The 22,623-nt window shown below is 47.1% G+C and overlaps 1 protein-coding gene across 1 annotated transcript in view; it reads left to right on the forward strand.

Annotated features, from left to right (window-relative positions):
- wnt2 (wingless-type MMTV integration site family member 2) overlaps nucleotides 1–22,623 on the forward strand; it is a 48,405-nt gene that overhangs the window by 20,070 nt on the left and 5,712 nt on the right. Inside the window, exon 4 of the mRNA XM_072485249.1 lies at nucleotides 2,154–2,418. Coding sequence (XP_072341350.1) covers nucleotides 2,154–2,418 — 265 coding nt within the window. The remainder of the gene's footprint in view (nucleotides 1–2,153; nucleotides 2,419–22,623) is intronic.

Consider the following 22,623-nt stretch of genomic DNA (forward strand, 5'->3'; position numbering starts at 1 on the left):
TCTTAAAACGTGCCCTGCCCAGCCTCTCTGCGTTTTTCTAATTGCCTTCAGCACATGGCTTTGTTCATCCAGCCTTCTCAGTCCTCCATCATTTCTTCCCGTTTTCTGGCCATCTGCTCCTTTCCATTTCTGTTCAAGTCCCACCTGTGGATTTTCAACGGTAAAAGACATCCAAATCACATAAACTCAGAAGGATTGAAATTGGGGCAGCACGGTGGCGCAGTGGTTAGCACTGCTGCCTCACGGCGCTGAGGACCCGGGTTTGAATCCCGGCCCTGGGTCACTGTCCATGTGGAGTTTGCACATTCTCCCCGTGTCTGCCCAGGTTTCACCCCCACAACCAAAAAATGTGCAGGCTAGGTGGATTGGCCATGCTAAAGTGTCCCTTAATTGGAAAAAATAATTGGGTACTCTAAATTTATTTTTAAAAGATTGAAATTTGCTCCTTAATTACTCCAGTTAGATTAGGGTCCAATTCATTTCCTTGCTGGAAGTGGGTTGGCATATCAACTGTGTGGGGTAAAGGGGGAGCGGGGGTGGGGGAGGAGGAACAGACGTAAAATGCTATAAATCTGAAATGAAAACATTAAACCAAACCAGCATCTGAAATGGGGGAAGCTCATCGTCAGTTTTGACGAAGGGTCCAATCATGAAAAGTTAACAGCTTTTCTCATGTTGATGGATCTACTTATGTGTTTCAGATATTATCAGGTTGTATCCAACATGTCAACTGTTCTGTTTCTCACAAACGCAGTGTTAAAATCACTCGGTGGTGCCCCAGCACAGAATTAGTGTGCTCTTGAGGATGAAGTGTGTGACCGAATTGTCAGGCCACTGGCCAAGTATAACAATCAATTAATTCTCCACCCATAGGTTAGCGAAGAGATCAGTCCCCTTGCAATAAATTACCTTTCAGTCCTGTGGCTAAAAATGTTGCTGACAACTCTGTGAACAGCAATACGGCAGCAGTCACGATTCTTGGTGGTAACCATCCTGTTTTTTTTCTGCTCATTATTCCCAGGATTCCAGTGAAAACACAGACAGAAAAAAACATATATTTTAAGTACTTTATAAAAAGTAAACAAAACTGTAATTCCAACACATGTGTTCACAAACAATAGGATTAGAATCCAGCGTTGTACCTATTTTTGGCATGAGTTACGACAGGGATTAAATAGCAAGTTTTCAACAATTAAGGTGTGTACTATTTAATTTGCAGTTGGGTTCGTGTAGTACTAGTTCCATTCCAATTCTCTTCACGCACCTAGTGGTGCATTAAGGCAGACCATCGCGTGTTTGCATAGCTAGTAATTCCCGGGACACGTTGCTAGTCTGCCGCCAGGGGGCTTATAGCTTGAGGGGCACCACTCCACATCAAGAGTGGCTGACCAGGTGTCTTTCCCTCTCTTGCCGGCAGCCATTGGTGTGTTTGTAAGATATTAGAGGTTGACGCTCAACCTCTTTGGCCGGGTTATATATGCCCCTTCCTTGGCCGTCAAACCCTGGGGTGGGACTTGAATCTGGAGATTCTGGCTCAGAGGCAGGGGCCGCTATCCACTGCTGCCACTAATGAAATGAAAATGAAAATCGCTTATTGTCACAAGTAGGCTTCAAATGAAGTTACTGTGAAAAGCCCCAAGTCGCCACATTCCGGCGCCTGTTCGGGGAGGCTGGTACGGCTGCCTCCTAGGGGGCAGCACGGTAGCATAGTGGTTAGCACAGTTGCTTCACAGCTCCAGGGTTCCAGGTTCGATTCCCTGCTTGGGTCACTGTCGGTGCGGAGTCTGCACGTTCTCCCCGTGTCTGCGTGGGTTTCCTCCGGGTGCTCCAGTTTCCTCCCACAGTCCAAAGATGTGCGGGTTAGGTGGATTGGCCATCCTAAATTGCCCTTAGTGTCCAAAAAAAAGGTTAAGTGGGGTTACTGGGTTGCGGGGATAGGGTGGAGACGTGGGCTTGAGTGGGGTGCTCTTTGTAAAGGCCGGTGCAGACTCGAAAGGCCAGATGGCCTCCTTCTGCGCTGTAAATTCTGTGATTCAAGTACCAGTTGGTTACTTATTAAACCATGAGTGTCGCTGCTAATGTCTCCCGTGAATTGATGCTTCCTTCGGTGATATTATCATTGAGAACTGAAGACCCTGTTCTTCTCCTGGCAGGCTGTAAAGCACTTCCTGAAGCTTGAATGCAAATGTCACGGAGTTAGCGGATCATGTACTTTGCGAACCTGCTGGCTTGCCATGGCAGACTTTCAAAAAACGGGTAATTACCTGCGGAGAAAATACAATGGTGCTATCCAGGTGATCATGAACCAAGATGGGACTGGTTTCACTGTGGCAAACAAAAACTTTAAAAAGCCAACGAAGAATGACCTGGTGTATTTTGAGAACTCTCCAGATTATTGTGTCATGGACAGAGAAGCAGGTAATCAATCATTCCATTATTTGTTATATTTCACTGAACATAAACCCAATTTGGTTGCTGCTATCACAATGTAAGCCCAGACTGAACCGTTATATTGTATTTGCCCTGAAATTCTAACACTCTTTTTTTTTACCTTACAGTACATGCCCTTCTTTAGATGTCTCCTATATAGTACTGGAATTTCTTTAAGTAAGAAGCACTATAACTGAATGGTGGGATAGTCGGACTCTTAAAATTCGATTTCAATTCAATTGACAATATGGCTTTTGCACCCTTCAATGTAACACTAATTCAGATTGTGTTGCAGTTTCCGTGCATCTATGGAGAAGTGGGTGCATTAGAAGGGTGTTCTCTGAGGTAGGAGCAATGAATACGAGTCTATTGTCACATAGCACAGGGAACTTCACACTGCATTCAAACCAGGGAACAGCAAAGCTATCAGAAAATACAAATAGTGAGAAACTGCTCTTCAGCACTAATATTCTTCCTGCCAGTGCAGCATTTACCAAAAAAATATGAAAATAGCTCCTCGTTCTCGACAGATTTCCTTTCTGGACTTAATTGACAAAACTTTATATTTGAGGTTGCAGACAGAAATAATTTGGTAGCAGTGCTGATGTGTTTTTGCTTCAGTAAATGCAGCTTTAGTCTTCCTCAACAATGAAAAGCTAGGACGTCAGTCTTCATGATATTCACATGAAAGAATTATGGCAGGAGACAGTCTTTATATATTATGCTTTCGATATAATTCTTGGACGTCGTTTAAGACGGGAAGTATTGAAATCTTCAAGTCTATTGGTATAAATGTTATTATGCCAATATGGGGCGTTTTAAGAACATTTGGGATAGACAGGAAAAAGTTACATTGAAAATGAAGATCAAATGATAACCCCAGCATTGTCCTTTTAATCTCAACATATTTTGTAAAATAATTGCCATGCCAGTTTGGATTCAGCAATCGCATTATGCAGTAATCAGTGTCAGTTGCAATTTTCATGTATTCACTGTTGTGTTATGTTACTTCGAGTAACATAAGCTGCTACTTGATGTAGGCTTTGCTGAAGGATGCTCGAGACTCTGAGAAAAGTTCAACGTATTTATTGAGCGATTAACAATGCTCCTAAATGAGTTCGACACTCTGCTAATCTGACTCCAGAAATTCAGTCTACTCTGCTAACTATACAAGCTTGCTCTAGACCATGTGCTAGGGTGTGATGTTGCTGTTAATCAACCCCAACTTGCTCTCTCGGTTTCTGCCGGTGGAAGAGGCTGAGCTTGTGTGCCTTGTCCTTTTTATAGTGGTCTTGTAGTGCCCCCTTGTGGTAATGCCACCTCTGGGTGTCCTGATTACCCATTGGTTGTGTCCTGTTCTGATGACCCATTGGTTGCGTGTCTGAATATCATGACATCACCCCTTTTAAAAAATATATACATGTGTATGTGCCTGTCTAATGTGGCAACGGGAGCTACGGCTGACAGTGTTGAGAATGACTGGTATATACAGTGGACATAAAAAAGACAAATGTTCATAAGTCCAGTCTCTGGGGTTTCCGTCTGATCGTTGATGACCACCGGAGAGGTGGCAGAGGGGATGCCGGTGTCTTGATAGGTGTGTGGGAGGCACGTCTGGTGGACTCGTGGTTTGTGGTGTCTGGAGGTGGCGCTTCAGCAGGTGGAAGGGGAGGGGGAATGGGTTGTGGGCGTATGATTTTCCGCAGTGCCCTTCGATTTCTGCGAACAATGGTGCCGTCAGACATTTTTAGCACATAGGATCTGGGCGCGGCCTGCTGGACGATGACAGCCAGGGCAGACCACCCACCATCAGGTGTCTTGATCCTGACAGTGTCTGCTGGGGGTAGCATGTCCAGATCAGTGGCATGTGCGTCATAGTTCTGTTTCTGACTGTTGCGCAGTTGTTGCATCTTTTGTAGTACCGGTAGGTGATCTGGGTTGGGCAGGTGTCGGGCTGGAAGTGTTGTTCGCAGGTCCCTGTTCATCAGCAGTTGGGCTGGTGACATGCCAGTTGACAAGGGAGTCGCCCAGTACGCTAGTAGTCCAAGGTATATGTCGGAGGAGGAGTCCGAGGCCTTGTGGATGAGTTGCTTGACGATGTGCACCCCCTTTTTGACTTTGCCGTTGGACTGCGGGTAGTGCGGACTGGAGGTGACGTGTCTGAAGTTGTAGCTCTTAGCAAACGTGGACCATTCTCGACTGTGGAAACACGGGCCATTGTCGCTCATGACGGTATCCGGGATGCCATGCCGCGAGAATGTCTCTTTGCACGCTTTGATGATGGTCCTTGAGGTGAGGTCGGACTGCTTCAGCACCTCCGGATTGTTTGAAAAGTAATCAATGAGAACGATGTAGTCACGACCATTCGCGTGGAATAGGTCAATGCCGACCTTGGACCATGGAGAGGTTTCCAGGTCGTGTTGTTTGAGCGTCTCCTTGCTCTGTGCTGGTTGGAACCTCTGACAGGTTTTGCAGTCCAGGACCATGTCTGTGATGTCCTGGTTGATGCCGGGCCAGTAGACGGCTTGTCGGGTCCTGCGTCTGCACTTTTCTATGCCCAGGTGTCCCTCATGAATCTTCCGCAGCACCATGCGCTGGAGACGCAGCGGGATCACTATTCTGTCCATCTTCAGCAGGATGCCGTTGATCAGCGTTAGGTCGTCCTTGACGTTGCAAAATTGAGGGCATTGCCCTTTCGGCCACCCATTGTTGAGGTTGTGGATGACGCGCTGCAACAGGAGTCTTTGGTCGTCTCTTCTCTGATGAGAACGAGCTTTTTGTCTGTTGCAAGGAGGTTGCTTGCACACATTTGTACCTGTAATTCAATGTGCTGGATGATCTCCAGTGGCTCACTCGGTGAGGTGACGGAGCGGGACAATGCATCGGCAATGATGAGCTCCTTGCCAGGCATGTACACCAGATTGAAATCGTACCTCCGGAGTTTGAGCAGAATCCTCTGCAATCGGGGCGTCATGTCGTTCAGGTCCTTTTGGATGATGTGGACCAGAGGTCTGTGATCTGTCTCAGCGGTAAATGTTGGCAAGTCGTAGACGTGGTCATGGAATTTGAGGATTCTGGTGAGAAGACCTAAACACTCCTTTTCAATCTGCACGTACCTGGTCTCAGTCGGTGTCATTGCCCGTGACGCGCATGCTACTGGGACCCGTGATGACGTGTCATTGTTTTGTAGCAGCACCGCCCCAATGCCATCCTGACTCGCATCGGTCGATATCTTAGTTTCCCGGTCTGGGTCAAAGACTGCACGGACGGTTGCAGTGGTGAGCTTGGCCTTCAGCTCCAACCACTCTGTCTGGTGTTCCATCTTCCACTCGAAGGCGGTTGAATTCTTGATCAGTTTTCTGAGGGCCGTTGTGCGTGTGGCCAAATTCGGGATGAATTTGCCTAGGAAGTTTACCACTCCAAGGAAGGGCAGTACTGCTTTCTTGTCCTCGGGGACTTTCATTGCCTCGATGGCTTTTATTTTCACCGTGTCCGAGCGTACACCGTGTTTCGATATCTGATCACCCAGGAACTTCAGCGTGGATGTCCCAAAACAGCACTTGGCTTTATTTAGTTTGAGGCCATGTCCATGTATGCGTCGGAATACCCTCTTTAGTCGCGAGTTGAAGACCAGATTATGATATCGTCAACATAGACACGAACCCCTTCTATTCCTTCCATCATCTGTTCCATGATGCGATCAAATATCTCTGATGCCGAGATGATGCCAAATGGCATTCGGTTGGAGCAGAATCTGCCAAAATGCATGTTGAAGGTGCAGAGCCTTCTGCTGGATTCTTCAAGTTGAATTTGTCAAAATCCTTGGGATGCATCCAGTTTTGTGAAGAGGCGCGCGTGTGCCATCTCGCTCGTGATTTCTTCCCTTTTTGGGATTGGGTAATGTTCCCGCATAATGTTTTTTTTAGATCCTTGGGTCGATGCAGATGCGTAGGACCCCCGAAGGCTTTTCTACGCATACCATCGAGCTGACCCAATCGGTTGGTTCAATGACCTTAGAGATGATGCCTTTTTTACAGTGCAGAAGGAGGCCATTCGGCCCATCGAGTCTGCACCGGCTCTTGGAAAGAGCACCCTACCCAAGGTCAACACCGCCACCCTATCCCCATAACTCAGTAGCCCCACCCAACACTAAGGGCAATTTTGGACACTAAGGGCAATTTATCATGGCCAATCCACCTAACCCGCACATCTTTGGACTGTGGGAGGAAACCGGAGCACCTGGAGGAAACCCACGCACACACGGGGAGGATGTGCAGACTCCGCACAGGCAGTGACCCAAGCCGGAATCGAACCTGGGACCCTGGAGCTGTGAAGCAATTGTGCTATCCACAAGGCTACCGTGTTGCCCTTTTTGTAGGCTTATGAGCTCTGCTTTCAGTCGCTCCCTCAGTGGAGCAGGGACTCGTCGTGTTGAGTGGACACTGGGTTGGCATCAGGCCGCAGTAGAATCTTGTACTCGTACGAAAGTGTGCCCATCCCGCTGAAGACATCTGGGTACTGGGTCAGGATGTCGTCGATGCTGGCCTGAAGATCCGGATGAGACGGCGTCATGGTGTAGACCCTTTGGACGAGGTTCAGTTGCTTGCAGGCGTGCGCACCTAGCAGGGACACCCTGTCTGGTTGAACAATCATGAAGCGTAGGCTTGTCTCCGTGTGTCGGTTGGACACTGTCAGATGGCAGGACCCCAGTGTGTTAATTGCGTTGCCATTGTAGTCCTGGAGTTTGCAGGCAGCTGGAAGGATTTTGGGAGCCTTCTTGATTCTCGTGAAGTCCAACTGCGAGATCAGGTTGGCGGAGGCACCTGTGTTCAGTTTGAACTGGATGGGGCATTGGTTGATATCCCTCACTGCGTTCCATTCATCCTCGGAATCCACGGCAAGGATTGACCGGATTTGCGATGTGCCCGGTGTGGCGTATTCGCACTTCGTGATGATGCCGACTCGGTATGTGTTATCCAGGTAGTCATCGTCTGGATCTGGAGCACTACCTTGATCAGAGTCATGCGTTCGGTGTTGCACACTTCTGATGCGATCCTGCCTGAATTGTGGTCGCTGACTCCTGACTTGTGGTGCAGATCTGCACAGGGCTGCATAGTGGTTAAGTTTCCCACAGTGTAAACAGCGTTTGCCTCTTGCAGGGCATTTTTTTCTAAAGTGGGCGGTGCCACAGTTTGCACACGTCATGATGTCGGCGTCATGACGCTCAGTGCGTCGTTGCGCATGCGTGGTGCGGTTCTCGGCTGCTTCGTATTCCCGGTCGTATTGCGCATGCGCCGGGCCCCGGGAGGAGTCCGCGAAATGGCTGCCGTCGGAGATGTGGAGGCGCTGCATCCGGGAGATGGCCTGAACACTCTCCACCTTGTGGGAGACTTGTTTTTCATTCTCAGCAGTTTTGTATTGTGAGTAGCGATTTTTTGAATGCCCATTCACAGTGCACGTTTCAATAGCGACTTTTAAGGTCAAGTGCTTGATTTTCAGCAATTGCTCTCGCAGAGGATCAGAGTGGACTCCAAAAACGATTTGGTCTCTGATCATGGAGTCAGTTATGTCACCGAAGTTGCAGGATTGCGCTAACAGTCTCAGGTTAGTTAGATAACTATTGAAGGATTCATCTTTACCTTGCATCCTCTGCTTAAAGATGTAGCGCTCAAATATTTTGTTTGTGTCCACCTCGCAGTGGCTGTCAAATTTTTCCAGGATGATTTGGTATTTCGTTCTGTCCTGCCCTTCTGTGTATTGAAATGAGTTGAAGATCTCTATTGCATGGTCACCCGCAGTGGTCAGTAGAAGAGCTATCTTCCGAGCATCGGTCGCGCCATTTAGGTCGGATGCTTCCACGCATAGTTGGAATTTTTGTTTGAACGAACGCCAGTTAGCACTAAGATTACCGGTGGTCCTGAGTTGATGAGGAGCCTGAATCTTGTCCATCGTGCCTGAATTTGGTAGCTGGTTGTCTCTGACCTTGCTGAGTTGAACTAGGGAGATTGAGCAGTCACTCCTGTACCATGTTGTGTTATGTTAAGCTGCTACTTGGTGTAGGCTTTGCTGAAGGATGCTCCAGACTCTGAGATAAGTTCAACGTATTTATTGAGCAATTAACAATGCTCCTAAATGAGTTCTGTGGTGATATGCATCACTGTAAATACACAAGGGGTTAATGTAGCTACACTAGGACTGAGTAAACACTAGAGGGAGCACAAGAGACATCATGACATGCAGACATACAGCTATTGAACACATAGAATAGGACACAACCAATGGGCAGTCAAGACACCCAGAGGTGACACTACCACAAGGGGGCAACCCATATAAAAGGACAGGGCACACATGCTCTTCCTCTTTCCACAGGCGACACCAAGACAGAAGGACAGGGGCGGATCGGAAGCATCACACCCACCGCATGGCTTAGAGCAGACTGGTTAGTTAGACTGAGTTACTATAGCAAGATTAGCAGGAGAGTCGAACTCAAGTAGGAGAATTGTTAACTGTTCAATAAATGTGTTAAACCTATCTCCAAGTCTGAACCTTCCTTTGTCAGAGTATACATCAAAGAAGCAGCTTATGCTACATGAAGAAGCATAACACAACAAGTTTGACACTCTGCTAATCTGACTCTAGTAACTCAGTCTACTCTGCTAACTATACTAGCTTGCTCTAGACCATGTGCTAGGGTGTGATGTTGCTGTTAATCAACCCTGTCTTGCTCTCTAGTTTTCTGCCAGTGGAAGAGGCAGAGCCTGTGTGCCTTGTCCTTTTTATAGTGGTCGTGTAGTGCCCCCTTGTGGTAATGCCACCCCTGTGTGTCCTGATTGCCCATTGGTTGTGTCCTGTTCTGATGACCCATTGGTTGCGTGTCTGCATATCATGACATTCACTAATGAATATTTACCAGTGGACAAAATACACAGTCGTTAAACTTTGCACCAGGTTTCCCCAAGTGCATTGTGTTACTCCATACAAAATCTCATCTTTTGAATATTTCTAATTGTGTTGACTGCTGGAAAGAAAGGAAATTTGTTTGTATTTAAATACTCTTTTGTCTTGAATAACTGTGGGTGGCAGTCTTCTGTCAGTGGGAGCAGTATTTCTGACACAAGGTTACGTCCACACAGCTCTTGGCAAAGATGCAATGCTCAATCATCTCTGTAAATTTTACAGTCCTAAAGCAAAGACTGGTGTGCCCTGGAAATGTTTGCATAACATCTTGCAAATTGGGGCCTTTGTTTTACTCAACACATTTTGTTGGCGCATGCATGCTTTCTTTAAAATCCATGTGGTAATCCATCAGAATATATCACAATCTCCTGTCGAGTGTGCCAGAATGGAACTGCAAGCTTATGAAAGGCAGGAAAGTATTACTTCATTTGAAAGTTTCTCACACAGCGTTTTTTTTCTACTTCGTTCTCTGCAATGTTCTGTTGCTAAGGATAGCTGATACACTAGAGCCATAGGAACTGTAGCTATTTAATGATACAGGTAACACTTTGTCAAAAAGGTTAGGAATTTATAAGCAGTACATCATTTAATTCGAATGTAGATACATCAAGATTAAAGGGGAAATTGATGACATTTATGAAGACTTCACATTCTCAGTTTTCATGTTGAGGCTTTCTTGTGACAGCTGTTGGCTTCATTCCGTATAAATAGCAGTAAATGTGTTGAGAGTGAAGAATGGTTGTGGAATATTTCCACCACAACATCTGCTGATGGATTTCCTTTATACCTTTCATTTGACCTAACAGAACTGTAAAGTTAAAGGCGTGTCAAAGGTGAATATCACAGTCTGATCGGCTAGGCACCAACCCACTGAAACATGAAGTGCAAAGAACTGTCAGGAATTGGCAACAATGTCTTAGCGATATAAAGGTTCTGCTCTCACACCCGAAACTGAACCTGTCTAGAAAACTGTAATTGTAAAACAGAACATCATCCTAACCCCCATTAGTATTTGTGAAACCTCATTAAAAATGATAGACTTAGAAATGCATGGGCGATACAATATGAAGCAACCATTACCATCTAGAAGGACAAGGGCAGTAGACACATGGGTACAGCACCAGCTGGAAGCTCCCCTCCAAGTCAGGTCCCTTTGGCCCAAGCAACCCATGTTGCCCTCCATCCAAGCAAATAGTTCTAATTAAATTTACCCACTCATGCCATACTCCATCCACCACCAATTCAATCTAAACCTGAATGTTGACGAGTTCTGTTTCAAATACGAATACCAGAAGTTAATTCTACAGCCTCACAATTGACTGTGTGACAAAGCTTCCTCTGTTTTCTGTTTTAAATCTCTTGCATTTAATCTTAAATATTTGCCCCCTCATTCAAGATCCCTCATTTGCTAGGACACAGTCCACTTCTATCTATTTTGTCCCATTCTTCCATTAATTTTAAGAGGTTCTATCCTATTACTCCAGAATCTGATAAACGTTCTGAGCAATACTTTGGCTGGCATAACCCAGTGAAGAATTTCAGTGCATACCTGAACTCCTGAAATCTAGGAAAAGTCTACCATTCAGTATTACATTAAGTTCACTTGGAGATTTTTATTAAAAATCCGGTTGAAAATCGTGCTCAGAGTAAGAAATATCAGTGTTGGGAAAGTCAATGATTTCACTTTTTGCAATATTAGCATTTTGCATTGCGAATCAAGTGTGGAACAGGTTGCATACAGTTCAAAGCTTTCTCCTAAGAGTGAGAATGATTTGAAAGCCAGTAATGTATTACCAACAATTATACAGCATTCTATTTGAAAATGGAAGCATCAGAAATCAACTGATTTATGATCATATCTGAGCACGAATGGAAGACTGAGAGAATGTCTAACTGGTGCAGAATGTGGTCAGTAGTGTTTACTTTAAGAATATGGTTACCCTCAGTGCTGAATATTCCAATGTTCCTGAAATATCTCCCCTGTTCCCCCGCGTCACATTGTCGTTAACCACCGCCAGATAATAGAGGATAGATAAGTTATCCTCCATTGGACAAATTACTCACTCCAATAAGCAATACATTATCTGACCATAGGAACGTTCATTATGCTGCTTGCAGCTGGAGACTGGGAAATATCACCGGCAGACACTTGGACTTCCCATGACTTGGATGGGTTAAAATGGGGCCCAAAGAAGCCATTCCAGGCAGTTTCAAGTTGGGAAACCTCCTGTGAAGATCCAGACCAGACTAGTTTATCAATGGTTCTTCATTACAAATATAATTGTGCGCAAACAACTTTTCCTGCTCACTGGCACTATGGTGGGATTCTCTAGTTCCCTTGTTGCGTGTTTCTTGGTGAAGCGCCGTTCGCTGGTGGCGGAATTCTCTACTCCTGCTGCTTGACAATGAGATTTCCCATTGAAACCACCCCACGCCACTGGGAAAACCCGTGGGCGAGGGTGCGCTGGCTGAAATACAGTGGCCACTTCCCTCCTGGCCACAATGTTTCAGCCAGCAGAAGGTGGTCGGGGAGGGTGAGGGGGAGGCCCGGCAGATAACCCAACCCTCCCCCCCCCCTCCCGGAAGGAAAAACCAGTTCAGACCGGTATTTTCATTTTCCTGTTTTACTGGTTTTTTTTCCTTCCGGCCCTTTTCAGATCAAATGCCCCCAGATCGTCTGCTCCCTGGGTGATTCCACCCCACATGGCTTTGCCAACACAACTTTCTCCCCCCTCTCTCCACCACACCTGGGCTTCCTCTTGCATCCCTGCCATGTGAACCTGGCCCAATGGACTCCAGCAGTTAGACAGGGAGTGCGAAATGGATGCAGGTTCCTGGGATCAGCAGGAATGTGTTTCCCGCTGACTCTCCGGGTGGCAGAGAGGAAACTCCATATGAAAAGTCCTGCCCTCAAAAGTACTTAATTAGCTGTAAAGCACTTGAGGCATTTGGTGGCTATGAAAGGTGATAGGGGAAGCAGCGGCATAGTGGTATTGTCGTTGGACTAGTAAACCAGGGACCCAGAATCATGCTTCTGGGTTTGAAACCCGCCAAGGGATTTTCAGTGAAAATCTGGAATTAAAAGTTTAAAGATGACCATGAATTGATTGTTGTAATAACCCATCAGATTCACGAATGTCTTTAGGGAAGGAAATCTGTTGTCCTTACCTGGTCTGGCCTACATGTGACTCCAGATCCTCAGCAATGTGGTTGACTCTTACATGGGCAATAAATGCTGGCCAGCCAGCGACGGCCACATCCCATGAACGAATTTTAAAAAAGTAAAGTCTTTCCTTTTCTTCCTCTTTTCCATTTTCTCATTTGTTGCAATCAGCAAATCATCGCCGTTTCAATACTGCTAACAGCTGGTAGGAACATGATTCCGGCTAGATCGGTCAGAAGATGTCAAGTTTCCGGTCTCCATTCCAACATTACGTATGGTTCTCTCTTAGATCCAACCAAAATATCACTGCCGTTTGCCCACGTGAGGAGCAGTCTCCTTGCAACTCAAACTTGCAATGTTTTTGCTGAATGTCAATCACTCAACTGCTGGTGCTATCATTAGCACCCTTTGCATCACCTGAGCACCCTTCATGCAATTTTGACTGGACATCCTATTCCATTGACTGAGCAACATTTACATTGTCCTTTGTACTAAAATCGAGAACTCATTCACTTGGCAGAACAAATTCCACATGGTTATAATTGCAAGCCTCTTGTAAGTGCGAGATTTAAGAAAAGTTGGTGTTGTGGAATGAAATGTTTGCAGTTAATACAGTGAGTTAACAGAATATTCCAACTCAGTCATAGCCCATTGTTTAGTATTCTGATTTCTGCCGAGCTGTCACTTGGAGTGATGGTGTCGTTAGTGGTAACGTTACTGGGCTCGTAATATAGACGAATGAGCCAATGGTCTGGGAGCATCGGCTCAAATCTCACCACACACAGCAGTGGAATGTGAAATTCCAAATTAATGCATTTTAAAATAATTTGGACTGGATTCTCCGCACCCGGATGACAAAATCGCGATCGGCGAAGGGGCGGAGAATCCGTTTTCCCGCACGAAATCGGGACTGGCGCCGGTTCTGCGATTGTCCGCCCCCCCCTCCGCGGGGAGTACGCCACGCCGAGTATCCACCGCCTCAAGCCTTTGCCTGAGGCCCACCCCGCTATTCTCCGTCCCTGAGCGCCTAATTCCCAACAGCGTGGACCACTCATGGTCCCACCGTCCGTGATACTCGCACGGTAGCTGCGGACTCAGTCTGAGGCGGCACAGTTGCGACACCATCCTCTTGTTGAGGCGCAGTCTCCTGCGGCACACGCTGCCCGACATCTCTTCAAACGACCAGCAACGCCGGTACACCCTGGGCCGCCATGGGCCTCCCCCTCTGGGTCTCTCTCTGGCCTGATGGGTGGACGGGTCCTCAGTGTGTGGGGTGGGCCCCTGCACATGGGCTGCCACCTTGAACCTCTGCCAATACTGCTGCCCGCACCTTCTCCGACGTTGGCCACCTGGACTGCCACTGCCACCACGAGGGTAGCTGCTGTGGGGTCCACAATATCATCCATACACTGCACGGTTGCGCAGTGGGTTAGCACTGCTGCCTCACGGCGCCGAGGTCCCAGGTTCGATCCCGGCTCTGGGTCACTGTCCGTGTGGAGTTTGCACATTCTCCCCGTGTTTGCGTGGGTTTCGCCCCCACAACTCAAAGATGTGCAGCGTAGTTGGATTGAACACGCTTAATTGCCCCTTAATTAGAAAAAATGAATTGGGTACTCTAAATTTATAAATTAAAAAATCCATACAGTGATATCTGTAAGGAATTGGACAATCAGTTTGGCGTCCACCGCGGTACCCCCAAACCTCCACCACGGGGGGGTGTTTGCTAGTGCAGTTGGGGAGGGTTTAAACTAATGTGCCAGGGGGATGGGAACCGATGTAGGAAGTCAGTGGGGACAGAAACAAAAGGCAGGAAGGGAGAGTGTGTAAAGCATGACCAGAGAAAGCAGGGCAGAGAGCAAGGAAGGTCTACATTAAACTGCATTTATTTCAATGCAAGGGGCCTGACGGGCAAAGCGGATGAACTCAGGGCATGGACGGGCAGATGGGACTGGGATATTATAGCTATGACTGAAACATGGCTAAGGGAGGGGCAGGACTGGCAGCTCAATGTTCCGGGGTACAGATGCCATAGAAAGGATAGAACAGGAGGTAAGAGAGGAGGGGGAGTGGCGTTTTTGATTAGGGAGAACATCACAGCAGTACTTAGAGGGGATATATCCGAGGGTTCGCCCACTGAGTCTATATGGGTGGAACTGAAAAATAAGAAGGGAGAGATCACCTTGGTAGGACTGTACTACAGGCCCCCAAATAGTCAGCGGGAAATTGAGGAGCAAATATGTAAGGAGATTACAGATAGCTGCAAGAATAATAGGGTGGTAGTAGTAGGGGACTTTAACTTTCCCAACATTGACTGGGACAGCCATAGCATTAGGGGCTTGGATGGAGGGAAATTTGTTGAGTGTATTCAGGAGGAATTTCTCATTCAGTATGTGGATGGACCGACTAGAGAGGGGGCAAAACTTGACCTCGTCTTGGGAAATAAGGAAGGGCAAGTGACAGAAGTGCTAGTGAGGGATCACTTTGGGACAAGTGACCATAATTCCATTAGTTTTAAGATAGCTATGGAGAATGATAGGTCTGGCCCAAGAGTTAAAATTCTTAATTGGGGCAAGGCCAATTTTGATGGTATCAGACAGGAACTTGCAGAGGTAGATTGGGGGAGACTATTGGCAGACAAAGGGACGGCTGGTAAATGGGAGGCTTTTAAAAATGTGTTAACCAGGGTGCAGGGTAAGCACATTCCCTTTAGAGTGAAGGGCAAGGCTTGTAGAAGTAGGGAACCCTGGATGACCCGAGATATTGAGACTCTGGTCAAAAAGAAGAAGGAGGCATATGACGTACATAAGCAACTGGGATCAAGTAGATCCCTTGAAGAGTATAGAGATTGTCGAAATAGAGTTAAGAGGGAAATCAGGAGGGCAAAAAGGGGACATGAAATTGCTTTGGCAAATAATGCAAGGGAGAATCCAAAGAGATTCTACAGATACATAAAGGGGAAAAGAGTAACTAGGGACAGAGTAGGGCCTCTTAAGGATCAACAAGGGCATCTATGTGCAGAGCCACAAGAGTTGGGTGAGATCCTGAATGAATATTTCTCATCGGTATTCACGGTGGAGAAAGGCATGGAAGTTAGGAAACTAAGGGAAATAAATAGTGATGTCTTGAGAAGTGTGCATATTACAGAGGAGGAGGTGCTGGAAGTCTTAAAGCGCATCAAGGTAGATAAATCCCCGGGACCTGATGAAATGTATCCCAGGATGTTGTGGGAGGCTAGGGAGGAAATTGCGGGTCCCCTAACCGAGATATTTGAATCATCGGCAGCCACAAGTGAGGTGCCTGAAGATTGGAGAGTGGCGAATGTTGTGCCCTTGTTTAAGAAGGGCAGCAGGGAAAAGCCTGGGAACTACAGACCGGTGAGCCTAACGTCTGTAGTAGGTACGTTGCTAGAAGGTATTCTGAGAGACAGGATCTACAAGCATTTAGAGAGGCAAGGACTGATTCGGGGCAGTCAGCATGGCTTTGTGCGTGGAAAATCATGTCTCACAAATTTGATTGAGTTATTTGAGGGAGTGACCAAGAAGGTAGATGAGGGCAGTGCAGTAGACGTTGTCTACATGGACTTTAGCAAAGCCTTTGACAAGGTACCGCATGGTAGGTTGTTGCAGAAGGTTAAAGCTCACGGGATCCAGGGTGAGGTTGCCAATTGGATTCAAAATTGGCTGGACGACAGAAGGCAGAGGGTGGTTGTAGAGGGTTGTTTTTCAAACTGGAGGCCTGTGACCAGTGGTGTGCCTCAGGGATCGGTGCTGGGTCCACTGTTATTTGTGATTTATATTAATGATTTGGATGAGAATTTAGGAGGCATGGTTAGTAAGTTTGCAGATGACACCAAGATTGGTGGCACAGTGGATAGTGAAGAAGGTTATCTAGGATTGCAACGGGATCTTGATCAATTAGGCCAGTGGGCCGACGAATGGCAGATGGAGTTTAATTTAGATAAATGTGAGGTGATGCATTTTGGCAGATAGAATCAGGCCAGGACCTACTCAGTTAATGGTATGGCGTTGGGGAGAGTTATAGAACAAAGAGATCTAGGAGTACAGGTTCATAGCTCCTTGAAGGTGGAGTCGCAGGTGGACAGGGTGGTGAAGAAGGCATTCGGCATGCTTGGTTTCATTGGTCAGAACATTGAATATAGGAGTTGGGACGTCTTGTTGAAGTTGTGCAAGACATTGGTACGGCCACACTTGGAATACTGTGTGCAGTTCTGGTCACCCTATTATAGAAAGGATATTATTAAACTAGAAAGAGTGCAGAAAAGATTTACTAGGATGTTGCCGGGACTTGATGGTTTGAGTTATAAGGAGAGGCTGGATAGACTGGGACTTTTTTCCCTGGAGCGTAGGAGGCTTAGGGGTGATCTTATAGAGGTCTATAAAATAATGAGGGGCATAGATAAGGTAGATAGTCAACATCTTTTCCCAAAGGTAGGGGAGTCTAAAACTAGAGGGCATAGGTTTAAGGTGAGAGGGGAGAGATTCAGAAGGGCCCAGAGGGGCAATTTCTTCACTCAGAGGGTAGTGAGTGTCTGGAATGGGCTGCCAGAGGTAGTAGTAGAGGCGGGTACAATTGTGTCTTTCAAAAAGCATTTAGATGGTTACATGGGTAAGATGGGTATAGAGGGTTATGGGCCAAGTGCGGGCAACTGGGACTAGCTTAATGGTAAAAACTGGGCGGCATGGACTGGTTGGGCCGAAGGGCCTGTTTCCATGCTGTAAACTTCTATGATTCTATGATTCACCCTTAGATTCCGTGCTACCTGGCAGGGTGCCATCCAACGAGCCAGTTGTGCTGGGGGCTCGGCCCTGCACACCCAGCCCTGGCCACTGCAGTGGGCCCTGAGCACTAATCCCCGGACCCAGACCCCCGCCGGGAATGGAACTGGGGCCGGGCCCAAATACCCCCTCTCCCGATACACCCACCCTCTAGTTGGGGGGGGTGTTCTCAGTGCCGTGGCCCAGCTCGCGGATAAATAAAAGCAAACTACAGCGAATGCTGGAACCTGAAACAAAACAGAAAATGCTAGACAATCTCTGCAGGTCTGACAGCATCTGTGGAGAGAGAGAAGGGGGCTAACGTTTCGAGTCTGGGTGACTCCTTGTCAAAGCTGGAGGAGAGAACTGGATACAGGGTCAGATTGGTTGTTGGCTGCTGCCCTGTGATTGTGCAGCCTCCAGTGTTCAGGCAACGTGTCCGGGTCGCAGCATCTGATCAGGGTGCCGGCAGTAACACCCGCCTGCGACATGGCACGTCTACCCCCTGGATGTCCACTTGGGGGCTGTGGAGTGCTCCCATTACTAACATTGCCAATTCCTGACTAGCAATAGTCTTCAGCTGCACGGCTACAGACAGCCACGGTCAGTGGGGGTTTAGTGACCTGCACCATATTACCCACCAGTGGTGTCTGACACGCCCAACCCCCCCCCCCCCCCCCCGGCACCCACGCCCCCCCCCCCCCCCCCACCCCGAGCACCAGGGCAGTAGCCATCTTTACGAAGAATGCTACTGACCTCCTCCGATCCCCACAGAAGCCATTTCGTTAGCTTCACATTTTTAATAGGTGTGCGAAATGGTACCCGTGTGACCGCTCGCTGGGGAGCCGGTTAGATCACGGGAGGCCATTAGATAGGGGTTCCGTCCCGTTATTGGGATGCAGATTGGCCGTACTTAGTGATTATTGATTTCTCGCCACGCTAATGGGAGCGGGCCGGTCAAATTGGAAACCGGTCGGTGCCGGGCTGCTTCCCGATTTCGGACTCTCCCACAATTGGGCAGCATGGTAGCACAGTGGTTAGCACAATTGCTTCACAGCTCCAGGGTCCCAGGTTCGATTCCGGCTTGGGTCACTGTCTGTGCGGAGTCTGCACATCCTCCCCGTGTGTGCGTGGGTTTCCTCCGGGTGCTCCGGTTTCCTCCCACAGTCCAAAGATGTGCAGGTTAGGTGGATTGGCCATGATAAATTGCCCGTAGTGTCCAAAATTGCCCTTAGTGTTGGGTGGGGTCACTGGGTTATGGGGATAGGGTGGAGGCGGTGACCTTGGGCAGGGTGCTCTGTCCAAGAGCCGGTGCAGACTCGATGGGCCGAATAGCCTCCTTCTGCACTGTAAATTCTATGATGAATTCTATGATGATCTAACCGGCACGCTGGGATTTGCGCCTGGCGTAGCGTGGCTGTTTGATCACATCCCTCGTCTTGGTAATGGTGCCATGAATCTGTCATTGATTTCCAGAAGACCCTCCTGATTCACTTATGCCCTTTCGAGGAGGGAATTTGCGCTGCTTAACTGTGACATGCGAGTCCAGACCCACAGCAATGTGGGTGACTCGTAACTGTCCTCTGAAATGGATCAGCAAGCTAGTCAAGTTGTACCATACCCTACATGGATGGCAGTGGTTCAAGATTAAAGATTGAGATCGGCATATGTGCCTAGCGTTTCAGCATTTGTTGTTTGCCAATAATTGTCATGGAAAAATAATCCAGTTATCATTTTTAATAGTGCTCTTCACAGAGTATCCACAGAGCCCTCTGACCAAATGATGAAACACCGTTTTAAATTCTTTTTCTAAAAGACTACGCATGTAAGCATTTAGCAGCCCTCAAAGACTACGACTGACTTTGACATTTAAGATTTAAGAATGTAATGGTAATATTATCTCGAGCGGATGGCCATTTCGAAACCGGTTCCATTGCAGCACCATCCCTGGTCGGTACCCTCAAATAGCAACTTTGTACAGCTGGTTCCCAAGTAAGTTGGACCCTGCCTAAAGACATCACTGTTCAGTCATTTTATTGTCCAGCAGAACAGGTGAGCCTCTTGACTCCCCATTAGCGGCAAAACTTAGAAAAAAAACATATCATGGGTTAAAGTTCTACCCCATCCAAATTCGTAAGATCTCCGGTTCCACAATAGGTCAGCGCTCAGGTAGCCAAGTTCAGGCAGGGGCACAGTTCGCCACCACCTCTACGATAAACTCACCAGGCTGATTCCCTAGGCACACAACAATTTTAACTTGACACTTGACGCACGTCTGAAAGTTGACAGTGTAACTGGCTTTTTAGACATTAATCATTTCTTGAAACACCCTTTTCCTGAACTCTTATTGCTCTGGATTCCAACGGAGTGTGTATCATTGGTCGGCTTTTCGCTACATTCCTGAAATCACTGTGGACAAGAAGATGACAGCCCTTTCCACCAATGCTCGAGCTCCCACCCCTGCATTTTCCATTGATTCTTTTATTCCGTAAATATCCCGAAAAGGCCCAGCAGTAAAGTTCATGCGTTCATTTTGGAATCTGAGAATATTGCTGCGGTCTGAAGGCACAAGCGATGATGATTCACCGTCCAGTGACGGTAGTGCAGTTGCTAATTCTGTGACATGTTATGGCAACACAAATACAGATACTGCAGCCACACAGGCACCTCGCTTTCTCAGCTATTGCCAACACACTCGTTGCTGGCAGATTTACGAAGGGATAACATTTTGTGGCTGCTTGTATCGAGGGCTTTAATCAAAATTGTAAGAGTTATAATCCATGTTTCCATTCTGTAATTGAATCAAAATATTCCAATTTTCAAAGCATGAGTTTAATCCTCCATTTCTAACTGCTTCAGAATTCAGTTCCCCGTGGATGCCCTTGGGACAGTTCCCTATCTTATCCGTAAAAGCTGAACCTCTGGCTTGACTTTGTGAGACCTCTATGGGCAGCCAGTACTCACGCAGGTCGCGGAGGTTCCACAGTCCACAGCTTCCTCAGTTTATTTACTCTAGTCTTGAGCATTTATAGATTTTTTGTTTTGTTTTGCTTGGTTGAATTATTGCATTTTGGCGGCGTGGCTATATTTCTTTAGTACCCTTCTGACTCCCAGTGCAGGAAAGCCACGACGAAGCTTGGTGCCACAATGATTGTTTTTGTTTGCTATCTGTTAAAACGATGCCGCATCTGTTCAGAACAGACCGGGCCCAACCAAGAATACCAAACATCACACTGGGACCTTTGCTAAAAGAACAGGAAATTAGAACTCCAATAATGCTTAGTTCAACCACCTAGAGTCATTTTGTACTATAACCAGCTTAAAACCTCCCCTGTCCAAGTTCAGCTGCACCATTTACCAATTTTAATAGATTGAATTTCCCTGGCCATACAGCCAAAATGTTTCCTCAAAAGGATACTTAACACCTGAACAGCTGTCCTGGAAATACCTTGCATTCCATAGACAACTTGCATCAAACCTCTCTAGTCGGAAGAATCATACAATCCTTACAGTGCAGACCGACCCCCCCCCCCCACCCACCTGAAAGAGCACACTATCCAGGCCCAATCCCCCACCCTATTCCCGTAACCCCACCTAACCTTTGTACACTAAGGGGTCATTTTAGCCTGGCCAATCCACCAAACCTGCACACCAATGGCAGCCGGAGGAAACGGGTGCAGACACGGGGAGAAAGTGCAAACTCCACACAGTCACCTGAGGTCGGAATCGAACCCAGGGGATTATTGCGTCTATATTAGACTGACTGACAATCGCGGTTGATCATTTCAGGGTACCCCACATGGGCGCCTTTACCAATGATACATGCCTTCATATACGAATACCAATTAGCATCTTGTTTTTTGGCGGTGTCAAGTCATTTTAGTGATGGAGGTGTGCAAGATAATTAAAATATGATTTGAAATATTGCATTTCTATAATAGAAAGTAAGTTTTTAAAAAAATGAGTAACATGGGCAATAAACTGGGACTGTGGCCAAAATAAACTGTGGAATCAGTAATGTAATTCTTTTCTAAGGTCAGTTTTCAATTTTATTGTTCTCTTACACATTCTATCTTCACTTGTTGACTTATTTTCAATTCTGACTAGTGTGCAGAGTTCTGACTAGTGTGCAGTGTAAGTCCCAAGTATCTGATTCTCTGTGCTGGGAGCTCCGTGCATTTAAAATTTTTTATTATTACATATCTTTCCAATTAAGGGGCAATTTAGCGTGGCCAATCCACCTACCTTGTACATCTTGGGGTTGTGGGGGTGAGACCCATGCAGACACGGGGAGAATGTGCAAACTCCACGCGGACAGGATGGAACCCGTGTCCTTGGCGGTGTGAGGCAGCAGTGCTAACCACTGTGCCACCGTGCCGCCCTAGCTCTGTGCATTTTAAGTTGTTTGTATCACTCATTGTCATTTGATTTTATGCCTCCTGTGTGGTCAGAAACAGCACAAAATGCCACCAGGACTAGATTACATTGAGCTGGTATGGATTAGAAACGCAATGCTTTTCAAAAGCTCCATTTTCATGGATCATTTCTCTGTTGACTGATGGCACATCACATTAGTTTAACGCACGCCAGCCTCCAGAAGTGCTGTAGATATGGACAAAGCTGGAGGTCGCTATCTGCTCCTACAGCGGATTTTGCAAAGTTTGAGATATTAGCAGGCTAATCGAAAAGGTTAGGCGATGAAAAGACACACATAGAGGTGCAACGTGAATATTTTCGGGAAGATTGCAGACATGTTTTAACGCGATCATTGGTAGCGGTCACATGACAATGGGTTAAGAAATCAGCCCCAAACAGAGGGGTTTACAATCTAGTTTTAATACGAAGATTCCAATGGAATGTTTTGAGCAGCTTTTTTCCAGCTCCCAGTGAACAGGAGTCAGTGAATCGATACTGCCTTTGTAATTAACAGCTGGCATCTAAAACAGTTGGCATCTGGGCAGCACGGTGGCACAGTGGTTAGCACTGCTGCCTCACAGCACCAGGGACCTGGGTTCAATTCCAGCCTCGGGTGACTGTGTGAAGTTTGCACGTTCTCCCCGTGTCTGCCTGGGTCTCCTCCGGGTGATCCGGTTTCCTCCCACAGTCCAAAGATGTGCAGGTTAGGTGGAGTGGCCATGATAAATTGCCACTTAGCATTCCAGAGTTTGGTGGAGGTTACGGAGATAGGTTGGCGTCTTGGGCCTAGGTAGCGTACTCTTTCAGCGGGTCGGTGCAGACACGGTGGGCCGAATGGCCTCCTTCTGCAATGTAGGGATTCTATGAAAACATTATTACAGA

Source organism: Scyliorhinus torazame, chromosome 19, assembly GCF_047496885.1.
Source record: "Scyliorhinus torazame isolate Kashiwa2021f chromosome 19, sScyTor2.1, whole genome shotgun sequence".
NCBI classification, from domain to species: domain Eukaryota; kingdom Metazoa; phylum Chordata; class Chondrichthyes; order Carcharhiniformes; family Scyliorhinidae; genus Scyliorhinus; species Scyliorhinus torazame.